The following is an 18,070-nucleotide window of genomic DNA, read 5'->3' on the forward strand; positions in this document are numbered from 1 at the left end:
ATATCCCCAGTACACTTCTCCCTTTCCATTAACCAAGTTTCCAGCCTCCTTCTCCCCTCTCCATTTCCATTGACCATATGCCCAGTCCCGTTCCCTTTACTAGTTAGCCACATTTGTAGCCCCCATATACCATTCCTCCATCTCCCTTTCCATTAGCTATGTGTCCAGCCCCTTTACCAGTTAGCTTGTTTGATGCCCCCATGCACCTTCTCTCTTACCAGATAGCCATGTTTGAAGTCTCCATACCCACTCTCCTCTTCCAATTGCCATTTTCCAGCCCCCACCTCCACTCCCTTTCCACTAACCATGTGTCAAGGCAACTCTCCTTTAGCTATATTTGTAACCACCATGACCCCTCTCCCTTTCCATTGGCCATGTGTCCAGACCCCTCTCCCTTTACCAGTGAGCCAAGTTTGTAGCTCCCATGCCTTATCGTCCTTTATTCCCTTCTCTGTTAGCCAAGTAGTCATATTTTCCTCTGCTTTTATCAGTTCATTCTCTGTTTTTTCACATTTTATCGTGTGTGGTATCTATCCCTATTTACCATATCTCCTCACTCTTTGTTCAGTCTTCTCCCTAGATCTCCTGTCATGCAGTCAAGTCAGAGTTAGTTCTGCTTCCAGGAGCTCTAAACACAGCCCCATGTGGCTCACACTGTGCATGTGCCATCACATAGTACTTGACAGCAGCCACCAGTGGGCTGTTCTTAGAGCTCCTGAAAACTAACTCTAGCTGGACTTTATCTAAGTGATGGGGAACTCTGTCTGTTTTCCTGGTTCCCGGCAGTGCTCTGACAGAGCAGGAGATAGGGAGGGAGATTTTATTAGGCACAGTGTGCCTACTTTCCCTACGGAGACATAGGGCCCTGCATAGCATGGATTAAAATAATGTTAAAGGGATACTCTTGGCAACAAAATTACTTCAGCTTAATGAAGCAGTGACTCTGCAGTTAAATCACTTTTGTTTCTGTTTAAGCAGTCTTATCCAGACCTCCCCTTGCTGTAATTTACACTGCCTCCATAAGCATGGTTTCATTTTCAATCAGATATTACAGCACAGTGTGTTTACTTTAATAAAGGTCTTAACTCCTGATCTGTTAATTGAACTCTAACCACATACAGGAGGCTCCTTTAGGCTCTACTGGGCTGTTAACGGAGCAGGATATATGAAATTCTAAATCAAACATACTGGGAATAACGGAAGTTACACAATTTAGACTCTTTTTTTTAAAAAGTGTGCACATAGACCTTGTAAGTCTCACCCAGGGAGGGGTGGTTGCGACAGCATAAACAAAGTGATGTAACTCCTAAATTGAAGAGAACTGAGCAGTGAGACTGCAGGGCATGGACTATACACCCAAACTACTTAATTAAGCTAAAGTTGTTTTGGTACTAACAGTGTCCATTTTAATATATTACAAATATTGTTTCATGTAAAGACATTTCCAGAGGATATAGGGTCATATTTATCAGGGCAAGGAAAAGCTTTTCTGTGGCAAAGTGACAAATGTCGAGAGACAGTCTATTGGTTTCCATGATGACTGATCCTTATTTAACATTTTGTCCTGAAAAGTACCTGTTTTGGTCATTATAAAAATAGCTCCAAATCACTTAAAGTCAAACCAGTGCATACTGATAAAGAAGATAATATAATTTTAACAAAAGAAGCAGGTTTTATTGTCTAGAAAAATGTCACAGGAGATTACACGTTGGGATCTTTAGTTCTATTAAAATATTTTATGAAGATTACTTTATAGAAAAGGAGATAACCAAGGCTATCCAAAGCACTGCAGCTCAGCTGTCCATAGGGCTATAAAACAGTCATCTCCTTGTCAGAACTGTAAAACACCCCAAATATGAAGAAAGGTCTTTTCAACAAAGGTCTGGGAGAATTGAAAATAATCACCACTATTGAGTGCTTGGCAAGCGATTTCAAGGCTCTCTCTCACTTTTTTTTTTTTTAAATCGGAATGTAAACTGATCACGGCATATCATTCTTTTAATCCCCAATTTATTTCAATATATGAAAATGTTGATCCAATTGCATGCCATTTACAACCTCGCATTTAAATACAATGAAATCTGTACATTGGTATATTTCTGACTAGAGCTGGCAGCGGGAACAACTATAAAGCAAATTGAATGTCAGCGATAATTAACACTGACAGGGAAGGAAACACAGCAAAAGTAAACAGTGGCTAAATTGTTTTTTTGTAGAATACATTAAAGTCGCTAAGTGCTGGGGATACTTTGTAAGGCTCTCCTCAAGTCGAAATGATGTATTTCCAAGAAAATTTCCCTAAAAGAGTTAAGCATCAGGAAACCATTAGATGGCAGTTTTCAGTAGTTTGAAGCCCACAATTTGATTTTTAAATGATGAAACATTCAATAAATGAAATGACTTTGCACAAACATATACGTGGAATAAATTATTTAAAATGAAAGCATGGAAGTTATTTGTTCAGCTGCTCTAGTGGTTGGAAGGTTAAGAACAAAAGCTATTATTGTTCGGTGCATTTTTTCACAGGAAATAGACAGTGGCAAAGATACAGGAGTTCAACACATGAGATCAGAGACACAGTTTTTATAGTAAACTCAAAACAGATGTTGGAAGGACGTGTGATCTTTACTGAAACTATTAGGTATATTTTCTTTTGAAAGCATAGAATGGTAACAGTATCATGTACCTGGTTAACCACTTCATCGCTGAAGAGGTTTGCAGCCACTTGAGGGTAACCCTTTAAATGATGGAGGGAAAAAATGAACACATTGCCAAGGCTTGAATAAACCAGAGGGTTAAATGGCTGTGTATGATAAATAAATACATAAGATATATAAAAAAAAAGAAAAAAAAAAGAAAATAAAAAAATATATTTGCTCAACACGCCCTGCTTACTCAACAAGAAAAGTACAGGCATTGATGAAATTCTATCATTTAATTACAGCCTGTAGATTTCTTTAGACACTTTTTTCCATTATACATAATAATTTGCTTGAACCACTAGACCAGTAATTACAGCAATTCCTTCCAAAATTAAGTTTTGAAAGTATTTTGCAGACTTATAAATAATTATACATAAACCAGCTATTTTCCTTCTTCTTAAATGTGCCTTGAGTTAAATGACCTTATTGTATGTTGAATTCTCCCCCCAATAAAATTATGTTCATATACTGATTCCACTGGGACATACTGGGAAGCCACAATTTGAAATGCACACACAAGGAAATAGTTCGTTATGGGTTGCATGTTGCTCCTGCAGGTTGATTTCTTGTCCACTTACAAAGTGTTAGTTTAAATGTATGAAGCGCATAATAAACCGCATCTAATCAAAGCAAAAACAAATAAAATTCCAAATCTCTAACTTAATCTAATCTCTACCCTGAAAAAGTTGTTTTGCAAAATAGCATTAATCTACATCACTTTGGAACTTACATTTTTAATAATGAAGAATTTATATCTCCATAACTAAAATATGTATACAGAATGTGATGTACTTGCACTTTGATAAAGGCGAAACATATTGGTGGAGTGACATCAGCAGGACCTACCTGATTTAATTGCATTCTATGAAGAGGTTAGAAGAAAATGGAAAATCATGTTTTGGTTTTTGCAGATAAGATAAAGCTACAGAGGAATTTGGACAAATTGTGGGACCAGGCAGGTAAGAGGCAAATGAGATTCAATACAGATAAATGCAAAGTTATGCATTTTGGAGTAATGAACCCACAAGCCACTTATACAATAAATGGGGTTGAACTAAGGATAACATTAAACAAAAAGTACTTGGGAACAATTATAAATTACACACAGAGCTTGCCTTTCTCCTATTGTTTCCTCTTCATTTCCTCCCTCAGAATCTGCTCTTCTTTTCTTTATTTCCCATGTTTGACTTTTGTTGACCAAAGGAGGAGCTTAAGTCAGCTCCATTTCCTGTGTCAAAGAAAGTACTTTACTTTCTCCTTGACACAGGAAATGAAGCTGACTTAAGCTCTTCCTTTGGTCAAAGATCGTCAAGACAAAGTTGTCCTTACTTTGTTTTATGTTTTTTTTTATAATTATATATTTTTGTAGCACATGTTAATTGGTACAGGAGATCAGAGACATTGTAAATGGTAGCATTAGAAAGAGGTAACAAGGTTATAATACATGCCTGAATCACTGCATATTTTTGTTTTTAAAATTCTGAACATGCTAGTTGATCATGTCTAGGGAATTAGTGTGATATATGCTAACTAGCAAGAAAAATTGTCTAGACATTCAAATGCAAAAGCACAATTGTGCAAGACTGTACAGCATGGTATAGGCTACGTAAAAATATGCAAGAAAAGGGAAAGAGTATGTGATAACATGCTACTAATAACTGAGATTGACATTATGCTGCCACTGGGTACTTAAATGGAGAAACAGAGTTCCCTGCATTGCAAACTGGATTGTCTGTGGATGAGCAGGATCATCCCATCAGAGATTCATCCCACCCCACACTCGGGCCACTTCAGGCATACCCACGATTTTACAGGGATGTTGTCGGGAAAGACATACCCCATGTGTGCGAGCTGTAGGTAGGCCGCTGCGCCATAGTTTTACACCTCCTGAAGCCCAGGCCGAAAGGGGAGCCCTCTCTGTTTGTCCAGGGATGTTTCCTCCTGGAATGGGATCAGTAATCCGATACCGCAGCTCAAGTTGAAGGCTGAGTAGTGGGTGAGGTCTGCCCTTTATGCGCTCCCAGAACTCGTGACAGATTTTGTCAAAACGGCTTCAATATGTTCCCTCAAAGCAAAGATCGCAGTGCTCTCCTGGTGCTGTAAATGCTGCAATGCGGCAGCCATCTTGGCTGTGCCATGTGTTCTTTGGAGGATTCTGTTGTTGCAGAGAAGCAAGTTTCTCCAGTGGGGACCGGGATAACCCCCACCAGTCAAAAGGGGGGGTCACAGGGTTGCAAGAGGAAAGTTGAGTGCAGTGACCGGTCACCTCTCCCAGGGACTATGCATCCAGACATATATCAGCAGAAATGATTATAACCAAAAATAATACTGGACAGCTAAAGTAGTGGCATTTATTAGTATTATTTATTCTATGTCAAATATCAATAATTAATTTATTGCCATTCATTTATCGTACACCCACAAGCTATTCATTTTAAATGATGACAATTAAGAAAAATAATTATTTTACATGTTTTAATGAATGTGTAATTGTAATTATATTTATTACTGGCTGCAACATGTTGGAGTTACTTATGTAAAAAATGACCTTTATCACTTTCAATTAAATCTCATGAATATTTTGATAAATGCAACTACAGATGGCTTATGGGAACTCACTGCACACCAGTTGATTTTATAATGAGGTAATTTGCATGAGAATTATATCACTGACAAGGTGTTTAACATTGCATAAATATGCAATCTGCTCAGATGAATACTCAATGAAGAGAATATAGAATATTGAATTGTCTTTCATAAACCAACAGACACGGTTCCAATAAAAGGCTTAGCTATGCTTATAACACACTTACGAGTGGATAGTCTTAGCCTTGTGTGTAAAGAAAAATAAATAAATAACTGTGAACATGGAGTGAACAAAAAGTATTTTCATAAAGAAAAAACAAAGAAAGAAATGCAATTGCGATTATTTTTACGGGCTAATTCATAAAATGGCAAAAATACATGAACAAAAGCAGTATTAGAGTGGAAAAGTGATCTGGTTATATTTTTACAAATTGGTGACAATGTACGAATTAATTTTAAATCATTTTGCACTACAGTTCAAAATGCATTTATATGTATGTAAATAAATAAATGAATGCATGCCATCACATCTATATGTCCATTCAAAGTTCACAGCAAAAATATAAATAAGAAAACAAATCATGTTTAGTGCAATTGTGTCAACGCATACACAAACGCTCATTGGTCTCTATTTAATTATCAGGATATGCAGTAAAAAAAAATCTGTATTTATATATTCTATATTTTTTTTTAAATACATTATATATAAATATAGATTTATTTATTTTTTTACTCTTCATCCCTTTTTAGCTCTATTGGTCACTACTCACTTCTTGGTCACTTGGTAGCAAATAAAGTCAACATTTAGTGGCTGTCCCCTAGCCATGATCTGTTTTCAGCACCACAGGCAAAACTACAAGTCCAAAAACAAACAAACAAACAAACAAACTCATCTATTGTGCTATCTGTTTTCTCAGTTATACATGGTGCTTCAGAGATAGTAAACTTGTCTGTTTTGCCCAAATACGGACAAACTGAAATTAAGCTGAAACCAAATGCACAAGTCTCAGACATGGGGACGCTGAGAGACATAGGGACATTGGGAGACACTGAGACATGGAGACACTAGGGACACAGTGTCCCCATGGCTCCCAGTGTCCCTAGTGGCTCAGTGTCCACATGGATCCCAGTTACCCCTAGTCTCCCAGCCAGTGTCCTCAGTGTCCCCATGTCTCCCAGTGTCCCCAAATGTCTATGTCCCCATGTCTATGTCCACAAGTGTCCCTAGTGTCTCAGTGTCCCTAGTGTCTCAGTGTCCCCTAGTCTCCCAGTGTCCCCTAGTCTCCTAGTGTCCCCTAGTCTCCTAGTGTCCCCTAGTCTCCTAGTGTCCCCTAGTCTCCTAGTCTCCTAGTGTCCCCTAGTCTCCTAGTGTCCCCTAGTCTCCTAGTGTCCCCTAGTCTCCTAGTGTCCCCTAGTATCCCAGTGTCCCCTAGTCTCCCAATGTCTGTGTTCTTATGTCTCTCAATGTCCATAGTGTCTTAGTGTCCCCAAATGTTTCAGTGTCCCCATGTCTCCCAGTGTCTGTGTCTCCATGTCTCTGTGTCCCTAGTGTCTCGGTGTCCCCATTTCTCCCAGTGTCCCCATGTCTCCCAGTGTCCCCATGTCTGTATTCACAAGTGTTCCCAAGTGTCTCAGTGCCCCCATGTCTCACTGTGTCCCCTAGTATCCTAGTGACATGGGGACACACTGAGGCATGGGAACACTGGGGAAAATGAGGACACTGGGAGACTATGGGACTGGGCGACATGGGGACACTGACACTGATACATAGGGACACTGAGACACTGGGTGACTTGCGATACTGAGACACTGGGAGACAGGGAGACACTGGGAGCAATTCATCTATACAGCAGAATCAAACTGTGAGTAGTTTGTTGGTGATTTTACAGAATTTTCTCTTAGGTCCCTCCTTGTGATTTACATCATGTGATGTCATGCATAACTAATTAATTATACAAATGATTAAGGCTGGTACTTTTTTCCAAGAAAGGTGGAAACCCTAACTACTCTTCACATACTCTTGCTTAAAGGAGCACTATAGGGTCAGGAACACAGTCATGTATTTCTGACCCTATTATGTAAAACCCACCATCTAGGCCCCCCTGATCCCCTCTTGCCTCCCTAAATATAGTAAAATCTTACTTGTATTCAAGTCTGCAGATGCTGGCTCTGCCTCTTAACTGACATCATCAGAAGTGGTGGTCTGAGCAAATTACAATGCTTCCCTATAAGATTGGCTGAGACTGTCAACTAGGTAGATCAGGGGCAGAGCCAGCACAAGTCAAACATAGCCCTTGCCAATCAGCATCTCCTCATAAAGATACATTGAATCAATGCATCTCTATGAGGAAAGTTCAGTGTCTACATGCAGAGAGTGGAGACATGGAGTTGCAGTGCTGCACACTAGGCAGTACTGCCCCAGGAAGCACCTCTAGCATCCATCTAAGGAGTGGGTAGTGGAGTTATTTTCTCTGAAAAGACAGTGTATAATGGCCTGAACGGAATGATTCTACTTACCAGAACAATTACAATAAGCTGTAGTTGTTCTGGTGACTATAGTGTCCCTTTTAAGTTTGGAAGCTTAAGAGGGATGTATGGCAACACAACTTGTGTGGATTGGCTGACAATAAAATTAGTTTAGGTAATGCAGACTTTGGTTTCTCTAACACTGTGGCATGTCCCCTTTATTCAACACTCAATACCTACACCTTTACTCTGTCCTTCTGCCTGCTAGTAAGACGATAAGTGGACATGTGAGTGCTAGGGGACAGTCCTTAGAAAGTGTGGAGCAGGCGCATCATTTGATGCATTTATGTCAAGCTCAGGGTGCTGCCTGCATAGCCCTTAGTTGGACAGCCTGCATGATTGGCATGCAGCCTGACATGCATTCATGCAAGGCTGGCCTTCCAATTCTATGGACAAACATGCCCCCTTTTTGGGCATGTTAACCCCTTTTGGCAGGTCTGGTAACGTGATTCGCATCAGTGGCCCACCTTTTACCCTGCCCATTGACTTCATTCTTCACTGGACACTGCTATTAGGGGTATGGATTTACTTGAAAGATGAAAGCATAAATTAGAGAGAGATTAGCATAGAGTATGTGTTTTCGTATAGCTGCATCCTTTCCCTCCAACACCATCTCCATCAGATACACGACGCTTGGGAGGTATGATTGTTTTAGTGTTTTTGGTCGATAAGATTCTGTAATTAGGCCCATCATAATTGTCAGCTCCAGGCCCACTGGGCTCTTAATCTGGCCCTGCCTGGAGTGGCAGGCCCGGTCGCAGCTGCAACCCTTCGACAGTAGTAGTTCTGCCACTGAGTGTTCCCCTTCCTAACTGGATTTTTGTTTCTTCCCTACAGAATGAAATAAACAAAAACAAAATACAATTTACCGAACTTTCTTTACTCGCTATGCCGGTTTTGTCGTGGCCACCCAGCCTCACTGGCTGAGATCATCAGTCTTGATGATCTCAGCCAATCCAATTCTTCCTCATTGGGAGGCGAATGGACATGCACAGCAAATTGTTGTGCTGTGCAAAGCAGCATCTTCTTACAGAGATGAATTGAGTCAATGCATCTCTATGGGGAGCTTTCAGTGCATACATTCAGATTATGGAAATGCTAGACATTGGTCCTGCAATCCTTGGACAGCAGAAAGTGCAGCTTTTACACTGATAGGCTAAATATCCCTGAATCACTACATTAAGCTGTAATGGTTCAGTTGACTATTGTATCCCTTTAAGTCTACTCCACAAAAAGAAAACCTGTGATTAATTAAGCACATTAATAATACCATTAAATATACTGAATATTTTCCCCTTGACATATTTAACTAATCTTTCCCCCCATTAATTAACATTTCCTATTCATACTAGCTTGGTGTCAGAATTTTAGGCACACTAAAACAATAATAAAATCTTCATGTATACATGCTATCACAGTTGAGAATGGGATTATTCGCTGATAGTGAACTGAAATCCGAACAACAAAATTCAGACCAACGTCCAAGCTGGGAAAACTGCTGAATGGAATTTTTTTTTGTGCATGAGAACAGAAGCAGAAAATCATAGAAAAAAAAATGTAAGAACATCAAGGATTGTTTTTTTCTCCTTAAATTACAGACCGACAAATGAAAATGATTTTATAAGGTAACATCTGTTTTCTGAAACCAATTTAAGTGCAATTATGGTAACTATCTTCTCAAAAGACATAGCAAAGAGCAGATCTAATTTGTTATAAATTGGAGAAACTCATCACATCTCCCCCCCCACACACACACCACACCGGCAACAATGGGTAAACGGTTCTCTGCAAGGGGTTCATGTACAGATCACATGCAACTGAGGCTTTGTATCATATCAACAAAACACTCAGAGACACAGTATTATTGAAAATTGTACTATGCTAAAATCTAATTTCAAGAATTAAAATTTTAGTTAAAATTGACTAATGATTTTACAAAATGAAATACTCCTTCTATCCATAAACATTTTAGAAGTGAAAAGAGGATTAAGCAAACCCTGTACTGATCTACTATTACTCCACCTTAAAGCTACACGATAGGCACCAAGACCACTTCAGCTTATTGAAGTGGTCTGGGTGCAGTGTCCCAGGTTCCTTATCCCTGTAAAGTAAAAAAAAAATTATAATTTTTAATAAACTGCAATGATTACCTTTGAGGGTTATCTCCACCTCTAGTGGCTCTCTACCAGACAATTACTAGAGGGACTTCCGGGTTATTAGGCGACTTTTGGAGGACATCCAGCCTCATTTAAAACCCCATAGGTAAGAATTATAAATGCTTTCCTGTGGGGGGAGTACTAATGCGAGTGCGGACCCTGAACCAGTGCTGAGGGACCCTGGAGCCTGAAAACCAAACGTCTTTTAATTAAGTTTATAGTGCCTCTCCATACGCCTACTGTCCAGAGCCTCTTAAAGAACCACGCAGAGAGCAAAGGAGAAAATACATGGAGAAGTGAGGTGGAGAGTGCTCAGTTTTCAGTCTCCTGCAGCCAAACTATTAAGCATAAGACTATGTCAATGCAAGAAAGGGAAAATGAAGAAAGTAGAAGCATTCAATGTCTCTAAACATAAGAGTGTAAGAGTGTAGCTGTCTAAAAGTATTTGTGAGAGTGTTTGCAAGAACGCCTGAGACCATAAATAAGTGTACTAAAGCATATTTGAAATGTAATGTGCCTGATATAATAAGTCACACACGCACAAGCACACTCAGGCACTCTTGAAATGGGTGTATCTTGGGGAGTATGACTGTCATAAAAATGGCTTTTTTCAATATATAGTAAAATATAAATGGCCTTTTTATAAAATAGTAAACTTTACTGAATAACAACTGCTACACGTTTTAAAAAATATATATTTCATATTTATCATAGCACCTAATGTTAACACTATTGATTTTAGTAATGTAATAAAAAAAAGCATGTCACACACAGTATTTCTATAAACTACAATTTTGTTGTTGTTGTTTTCTTTTTAAGTACGTACTTACCAAATGCAGACTACTCAATATTCTGGATGGCTAGCAAGGGACATAAGAGGCAGAGTTTCTCTGATGGGTATGTCAGTCAACTGTATGTTTATAATTAAACCAGTGAGCATGGACTGTACGTTGTGCTTACCATCTTCTATCCTGCTTAGAATGTAAGCCTGTGGGTAAGGCATTAAAGGACCACTCTAGTGCCAGGAAAACATACTCGTTTTCCTGGCACTAGAGTGCCCTGAGGGTGCCCCCACCCTCAGGGACCCCCTCCCGCCGGGCTCTGGAAAGGGGAAAGTGTTTAAAACTTACCTTTTTCCAGCGGTGGGCGGAGAGCTCTCCTCCTCCGATCCTCCTCTTCTCCTCCCCGTCGGCTGAATGCTCACGCGCGGCAAGAGCTGCGCGCGCATTCAGCCGGTCACATAGGAAAGCATTCATAATGCTTTCCTATGAACGCTTGCGTGCTCTCACTGTGATTTTCACAGTGAGAATCACGCAAGCGCCTCTTGCGGCTGTCAATGAGACAGCCACTAGAGGAAATAGGGGAAGGCTTAACCCATTCACAAACATGGCAGTTTCTCTGAAACTGCTATGTTTATGAAAAAATGGGTTAATCCTAGAAGGACCTGGCACCCAGACCACTTCATTAAGCTGAAGTGGTCTGGGTGCCTAGAGTGGTCCTTTAATAAACCTATCATATGTTTCTGTATGTCAAACAGAGTAGTTATGCCTTTTACAGAATGTATCCACATTCTATAGCAGTTAAAGAGGTGACAATGCTATTGTCATGTATTACTGTGGTGTGGAAACTGTATCAATATTGGGATTGATATCTACATATGTAACAGCAAATTATTCATCAAAAGTTTGTGTCATCACCCCATTGGGATTACCTTGATTGCAGCTGTTTTCTTTGTGTCCTTCAGTCTGTCTCTGGCTCTGTTCATACGTTCTTGTTGCATTTGAATTTGAGCTTCCAGGGTATTTATCTCTTCTGTTTTCTTATGCAATTCAGATTTCAAGATTTCAGCTTCAGAGTTGAGCTCATTAATCTTTACGTCATTGCTGCTAAGCTATAGCATATTGATATATGAGATACTGGAGTGAAAAATGTTACAAGCAGATGTTTCTAAAGCATTATAATTACTTAGCAGTGTTGTGATTCTAAAAACCCCACAGGTTTTCCAGTAAATCTCAATTGTTGTAGAATATAAAGAGCCCTACACAAAACAATATAAATAATACACACATCAGTGTAGAGTTTAAGGGAAGACCATGTGTGATGCAAAAAGAAGCAACATAATGTATTTTATATACAAATCATATTAATTTAATATAAATACCGGTTTCTCTTATTATTAAAATCCCTTTTTGATGGAAAAGTTCTGCAATATTGTTTAACCTTTACTTGATATAAATGCTGGAAGCAATTCCAGCTGTCCTTCATTCTCGTCAGTGCTGTACCATCACACTTGTGTTAAAGTACAACACTAAAGTCTATGAAGGATACCACAAGACAGTGGCACCCTTCATGGACAGAGTCTGAATCCCAAGTGACGGCTGCTGGGATTGGACAACGTTTTTTTTGTCAACTTGGGCTTTACCATAGACCTACTTTGTCTTTTGGTATCTTTGAATTACATTGGAATTTCAATGAAACTCCAACTATCTTTATGAAATACTGAAAAGTGAAAGATTCAGTTTAAAGTATGTATTAAGAAACTAAAGCTATGCAGCCAGAAGGAAAGCAAAGTTACCAACCTCGCACCCAGGGAGAGTATTGATAGATATTTACTTTGTAAAATCTGAGGTATTACGACTTAATTAAACTTTTTAACCCCTTAAGGACACATGACGTGTGTGACACGTCATAATTCCCTTTTATTCCAGAAGTTTGGTCCTTAAGGGGTTAAAGGCCAGTAACAGCTTATGTTATCACAATAATCTGTTTGTTTGTTTTTAAGATCACACAATTAATGACAAGAGGGACAGACACAGCTAAACAGGGCATTTTACACTGGAATAATGTATTTAAGCACCCAAGAGGGATAAACAGCAGAGTGCAACATTTGGTGCTTAAAGGGACATTATAGTCACCCAAACAACTATAGCTGAAGGAAGCAGTTTAGGTGTATATATCATGCCCCTGCAGTCTCACTGCTCAATTTGCAACCATTTAGAAGTTCCATCAATTTTGCTTCTGTTTATGCAGCCCTAACCACACCTCCCCTGGCTGTGACTCAAACAGCCTGCATGAAAAAAAAATGTTTTACTTTCAATCATATAGTAGCTTACTTTTTATCTCCTGCTCTGTAAACTGAGTATTAATTACATACAGGAGGATCCTGCAGGGTCTAGCAAGCTATTAACAGAACAGTAAATATGAAATTCTAAATTAAACAGAATTTGCAATAAAGGAAGTGTAAACATTAGATGACTCTTTACAGGAAGTATTTAGAAAGGCTGCGTAAGTCACATGCAGGCAGTCATGACAACATCTGTAAAAACAAGGTTATTTAACTTCTAGATGGCAGAGAATTAAGCAGTGAGACTGCAGATGGCAGAGAATTAAGCAGTGAGACTGCAGGGGCAGTCCAAACCTGCTTCATTAAGCCAGAGTTGTTTTGGTGACTATAGTGTCCTGCTAAGCATTTAAAGCATGAAATCTGTGTTTTAACAAGTGAAAAAGATATATAAGGTCCATAAATTACAATACAACAAGCACACACATATATCTTTAGGCATTTGATCCACTGGACATTGGACAAGTAAATATGCATAATCCAGGTGCCATGAGGTCACAAGTTTCAAAACTATGAAATAGATGCAAAAGACCAGGTTCACAGGTAAGAACTTTATAAAATGCATTACTGAACCAGCACCTGAAATGCTTAAACAAAAGTGTAGAAATAAATTTCCTAATGGACTTACCTGTGTGCCTCGTCTATGTGCTTCTAACTTATGAACTTGGTGACCTATCATGTGCACATGCCACCGTTTCTACACATTTAATTGTTTCACAAATACTACGTTACTTTAGTCACATTGGTGTTCAACTGACTCATTTTAAATTATTCTTATATTATAACATTAAATATCTAGATGGATAGATCTAATTTAAATTACTGTGGAAGCAGTGTTTATTTTCTTTCTTTCTTTCTTTTTTTTTTTTTTACCTTGACTTTATAATATAAATACAATGTTAGGTGGGATAATGGGTTAGCCCGGAGCCATTAAGTAGGCGTTTGCATTGTATTGAGGGATTAAAGCAGAAACAAGGTTGAAAGACTGCAAATATTTTTACTAGTTACATTGTTTTACTTAACACGCTGTGTTAGATTTCTGAAAAGAATATCGGTGGTGCGTCAATATGCACCAGAATATAACAAAAGCCAAAACTACTTTTCAGCCATACAATATTATACTGAATCCATTATCTATGGCCTTGCATTTGTTCTTTTTTTCCTAGCTTTACTTAATTAAACATACCTTGAACTGCATTTCTCCAAGAATATGTTTTAGATTCTCACATTCGCCGTAGAGCTCAATGCTAATATGATCCTTAACAATAACGCTTTTCCTCGCCGAGTCTTCTGAAGTCTGTAGTGAGGCCAGTTCCTGATGTAAATGCCTTATTGTTTCCCCACAGTCATTCACCTTGAAAGAGGAAAACATACAATAATTATTTTGGGTAACTTTAAGGACCGCTACCACCTGTTTCATTGCTCAGTACTAAGAACTAGATGAAAGACCTTGGAAATGTAAAATCTATTGCAGTGTCAAGAACCACTCTTATTAGCAAACTATGGTTGTCTTCTTTGTTGTCAGAAATTCTCTTCTATGGCTCTTTTAAGTGGGGGGGCATGCATTTAAAACAGATGTCATGGCACTAATAATAATAGCAACAACAATATTAAGAACTGAAAAAATAATAAAGCTAAATATATATGTATATATGAGGAAATTGTACTTATTTAAAAAAACACATCTCTCAATTTCGGGAGTCTATACATATGTCGTAGAGGAAAAACAAAAAACTTATCTGGTGTGGGTCTTGTGGCTTCAGGGGAGGAGAGTTTTACTTACCTCCAGCCATGCCTCGAGGCTGCTGCCATGTTAAAGCTTCAGGTTTCTTCGACTCCTGGTGGTTCAGCTGCCAGGAGCCACATCAGTGCTGTACTCTTGGGCATGCGCAAAAAACACAACACTGTGGTCTATGGAGGATCCCATGAGACTGCTGCTGGGATTGGACAATAGATGACAGAGGAGCTCCTCGTTTTGTACATTTTTGCCAACCTCAAACTTTATCACAAGACAAAGTAGTTTCTACTTTATCTCATGATAACCTTGGAATGCGTTTGAATTTCAGTGATATTCCAACACATTCTTAATCAGAATTTTATAAAGATCATATCCTTATGAAGTACTGAAAAGTACCCACTTTAAGGGAAAAATGGTAACCACTTCAATTAATTGGATAAATATGTGATAAAACAAGTTCAGAATTCTAGGCCAGTGAGCAAAAAGCTAAGTACCAAACAAGCTATTGGAGACAGAATACAATACATCTTCCCACAATTTGATGGAAATTCAAACATTCAGAAAAGTATTGGATGTCTCGATGATGCACAACATTAATCTCTGAATTTGCATAACATTGTGGGAAATGGTATCATATTTGGCACCTGATTAAACAAAGCATTATGTTTATCCATCCCATGCGCAGTGAATTGAAAGGGTTACACTCTGCTCTTAAGGCCCCTATTTAAGTGCCATGATTCAGACATCAACTACAGTTCCCTATGTAGTCATCACAGATCTCTGATAGTCTTTTTATAGTGGAAGATTTGTCTGTATAGTGAGTGAGAGGAACAATGTCTGAAAACATCGCAGATCAATATGCAAAATAAATATTAAATAACTGCTATCTTGAAAACAAAAGAGAGCCTACAAAAGGTCATATAGGGCCAAGAAAATGTGGCTACCCAAAATAAACAATTTCTATCCTTTCAACGTATTTGTTAAGGAATTTTGGATGTTGAAGTCATGACTTCATAATTAATAAAAATGCATATTACAAGGAGAAAAGATTTTCTCCGTCATGATAGATACTTTCCTAATGTGCCATTGTTCCTATTCTAGTATGCACATGCACATTAGATGTGTACATTTTCCAATATACTGCTAACATATATAAAAATGGCAAAACATTTTTTTTTTGTTGTACAATAAAAGAAAAGGGCAGATGTGTTACTACTTTTTTTTCTGGACACAATTTTTCAGACAGAAATAGGGAAAGGTTGCAACTGTTAAAATAAAAGGACCTTTCACCTATGTCTGCGAATAACCTCCTGCTGATAAAATCAAAAAGGTGTCAAGAACAATAGATCTATTGCTTATTATCGCTTTGGTTTATTTGTTCTGTGCCTTTTCACTTATTGGGAAGATATAAGTTTTCCTTTATTTTTTTTTATTTTTTTTAAAAAAAGGTTTTGGTCTTGTGTCACTATATCAAACTGTTTAATCCAGAGGGGGAGTGATGCACTTGTGAAGAAGAACCTGTGATCAGCGTTATGTGCTAATAATAACTACAACTAAAGAAACATTGATCTCAAAAGACTTAAAGACTCTGTTGAAGCAGCAACACCAAACTTCCCATTGTACATAATGAGAATATTGTATAACTCAAACCTTGGATGGTATACTGTCCACATACTTGTCAATCAAAAAATGTAGATCAATTACAAAAAGCACAGAGGCATTCAGTCCCACAAATATGCAACATAATGTAATGGCCAGCACAATCTTCTACAGCTGAGATCTGTTTGAAAAAAATCCTTTTAGAAACCATTGTGTCAGACTTACAAATCATGGTGACATGTTAATTTTCACTGTCCTTACACTATACAGTCTGCTCACCTCCCTCCTGGAAGCCAAGATAAAGTAAAAACTTTTGGATGTTAGTAAGCTGGATCAACTTCCCAGATGCGGAATAATCAAGGATAGATTCTGGCTACTAGGGAAATGCCTATACCTGAGGCTTTGGAAGCAGACAAGCGATTGTTGACCGCACTAGCAACCAGACTGAGCAGATGAAGCATAGACTTCTTTTGGATCAAGAGCAAAAACATATGTGAGGAACTTGATGGACGCAAGTATCTTTTCAGCTATGTAACTATGTAACTTCTCTATTTACCAAAGAACCATCCAAAAAGTACACACAGCTGCAGTGTAAGAACATATCCACCCAAGACCAGTGATGAACCTGAACAGTACTGGAAGAACATCTGGGAGAAAGAAGCATAATATAACATCAAGGTGCAGTGGCTACTAGACCTGACAGCAGACTACTGCATACTTCCAAAACAAGAACCAGTCACTATCACAGTAGGTGATATCCAACAACAAGTAGCCCACATTAAGAGTTGGCCTGCAAGAGACCTGATATGATCCACAGCTACTGGATTAAAAAAAAATGAGGAGGCTGCATAGGATCTAGTGGCATACATAAACCAGTTACAGGCAATAGGCTCCCACCCTGATTTCCTAACACAAGACAGAACAATACTAGTCATGAAGAACCCTCGGGGAACAACAGAATCTCACTATGGATCGCCATCTCACTATGTTGCATCCCGATAACATGGAAAGTCCATGTTGAGTCCAAGATTGATGGGCAAGAAGTCTGTACACAAACAGTACTCAGAAGGGGATTTGAAAAACACAAGGCTCAAAACACCACTACTGTCATACACAAGATTCCAAGACCAGGCAGATCAATCTCTGCACACCCTAGATGGACTATAAGAAATACTACAACACAATGCCACACATAGGTGCTGGAATACTTGGCTCTATACATGGTCAAGGCAAGCCTTTATCAAGAACTCAATTGGAAAGTGGCAAACAACACTAGAAGCCAATTCCAGATAATTACACAAGTGAGCATCAAGTGTGGCATATAGCCATGAGCTATCCCTAAAGCTGTTCTCCATAGACCTCATCTTCAACATCATGAGATAATACAGATACAGATTCAAGAAAAGATCTACCATCAGCAACATCCTCTACAAGGACAACATCAAGCCGTATGCCAAGAATGAACAGGACATTGACTTATTGATCCACCTAACTAAGATATATAGCAAGGACACGGAAATGCCATTTAGACTAGATATGTTTTACACATGATAGCAAAAGAGGGAAGATGATCAGTACTGAAGGAACTGAAGAGTCATAAGTCAAATAGGAGATGTAGAAAACAGCTACCAGTAGCACAAAC

At 38.6% G+C, this 18,070-nt stretch overlaps 1 protein-coding gene across 1 annotated transcript in view; it reads right to left on the bottom strand.

The window, feature by feature from the left end:
• The window catches only part of LOC134607811 (polyamine-modulated factor 1-binding protein 1-like), a 340,326-nt gene that overhangs the window by 287,167 nt on the left and 35,089 nt on the right, over positions 1–18,070 (bottom strand). The window contains 2 exon segments of the mRNA XM_063450371.1: positions 11,682–11,861; positions 14,278–14,445. Of these exon segments, the coding sequence (XP_063306441.1) occupies positions 11,682–11,861; positions 14,278–14,445 (348 nt within the window).

Source organism: Pelobates fuscus, chromosome 4 (genome assembly GCF_036172605.1).
Source record: "Pelobates fuscus isolate aPelFus1 chromosome 4, aPelFus1.pri, whole genome shotgun sequence".
NCBI lineage: Eukaryota > Metazoa > Chordata > Amphibia > Anura > Pelobatidae > Pelobates > Pelobates fuscus.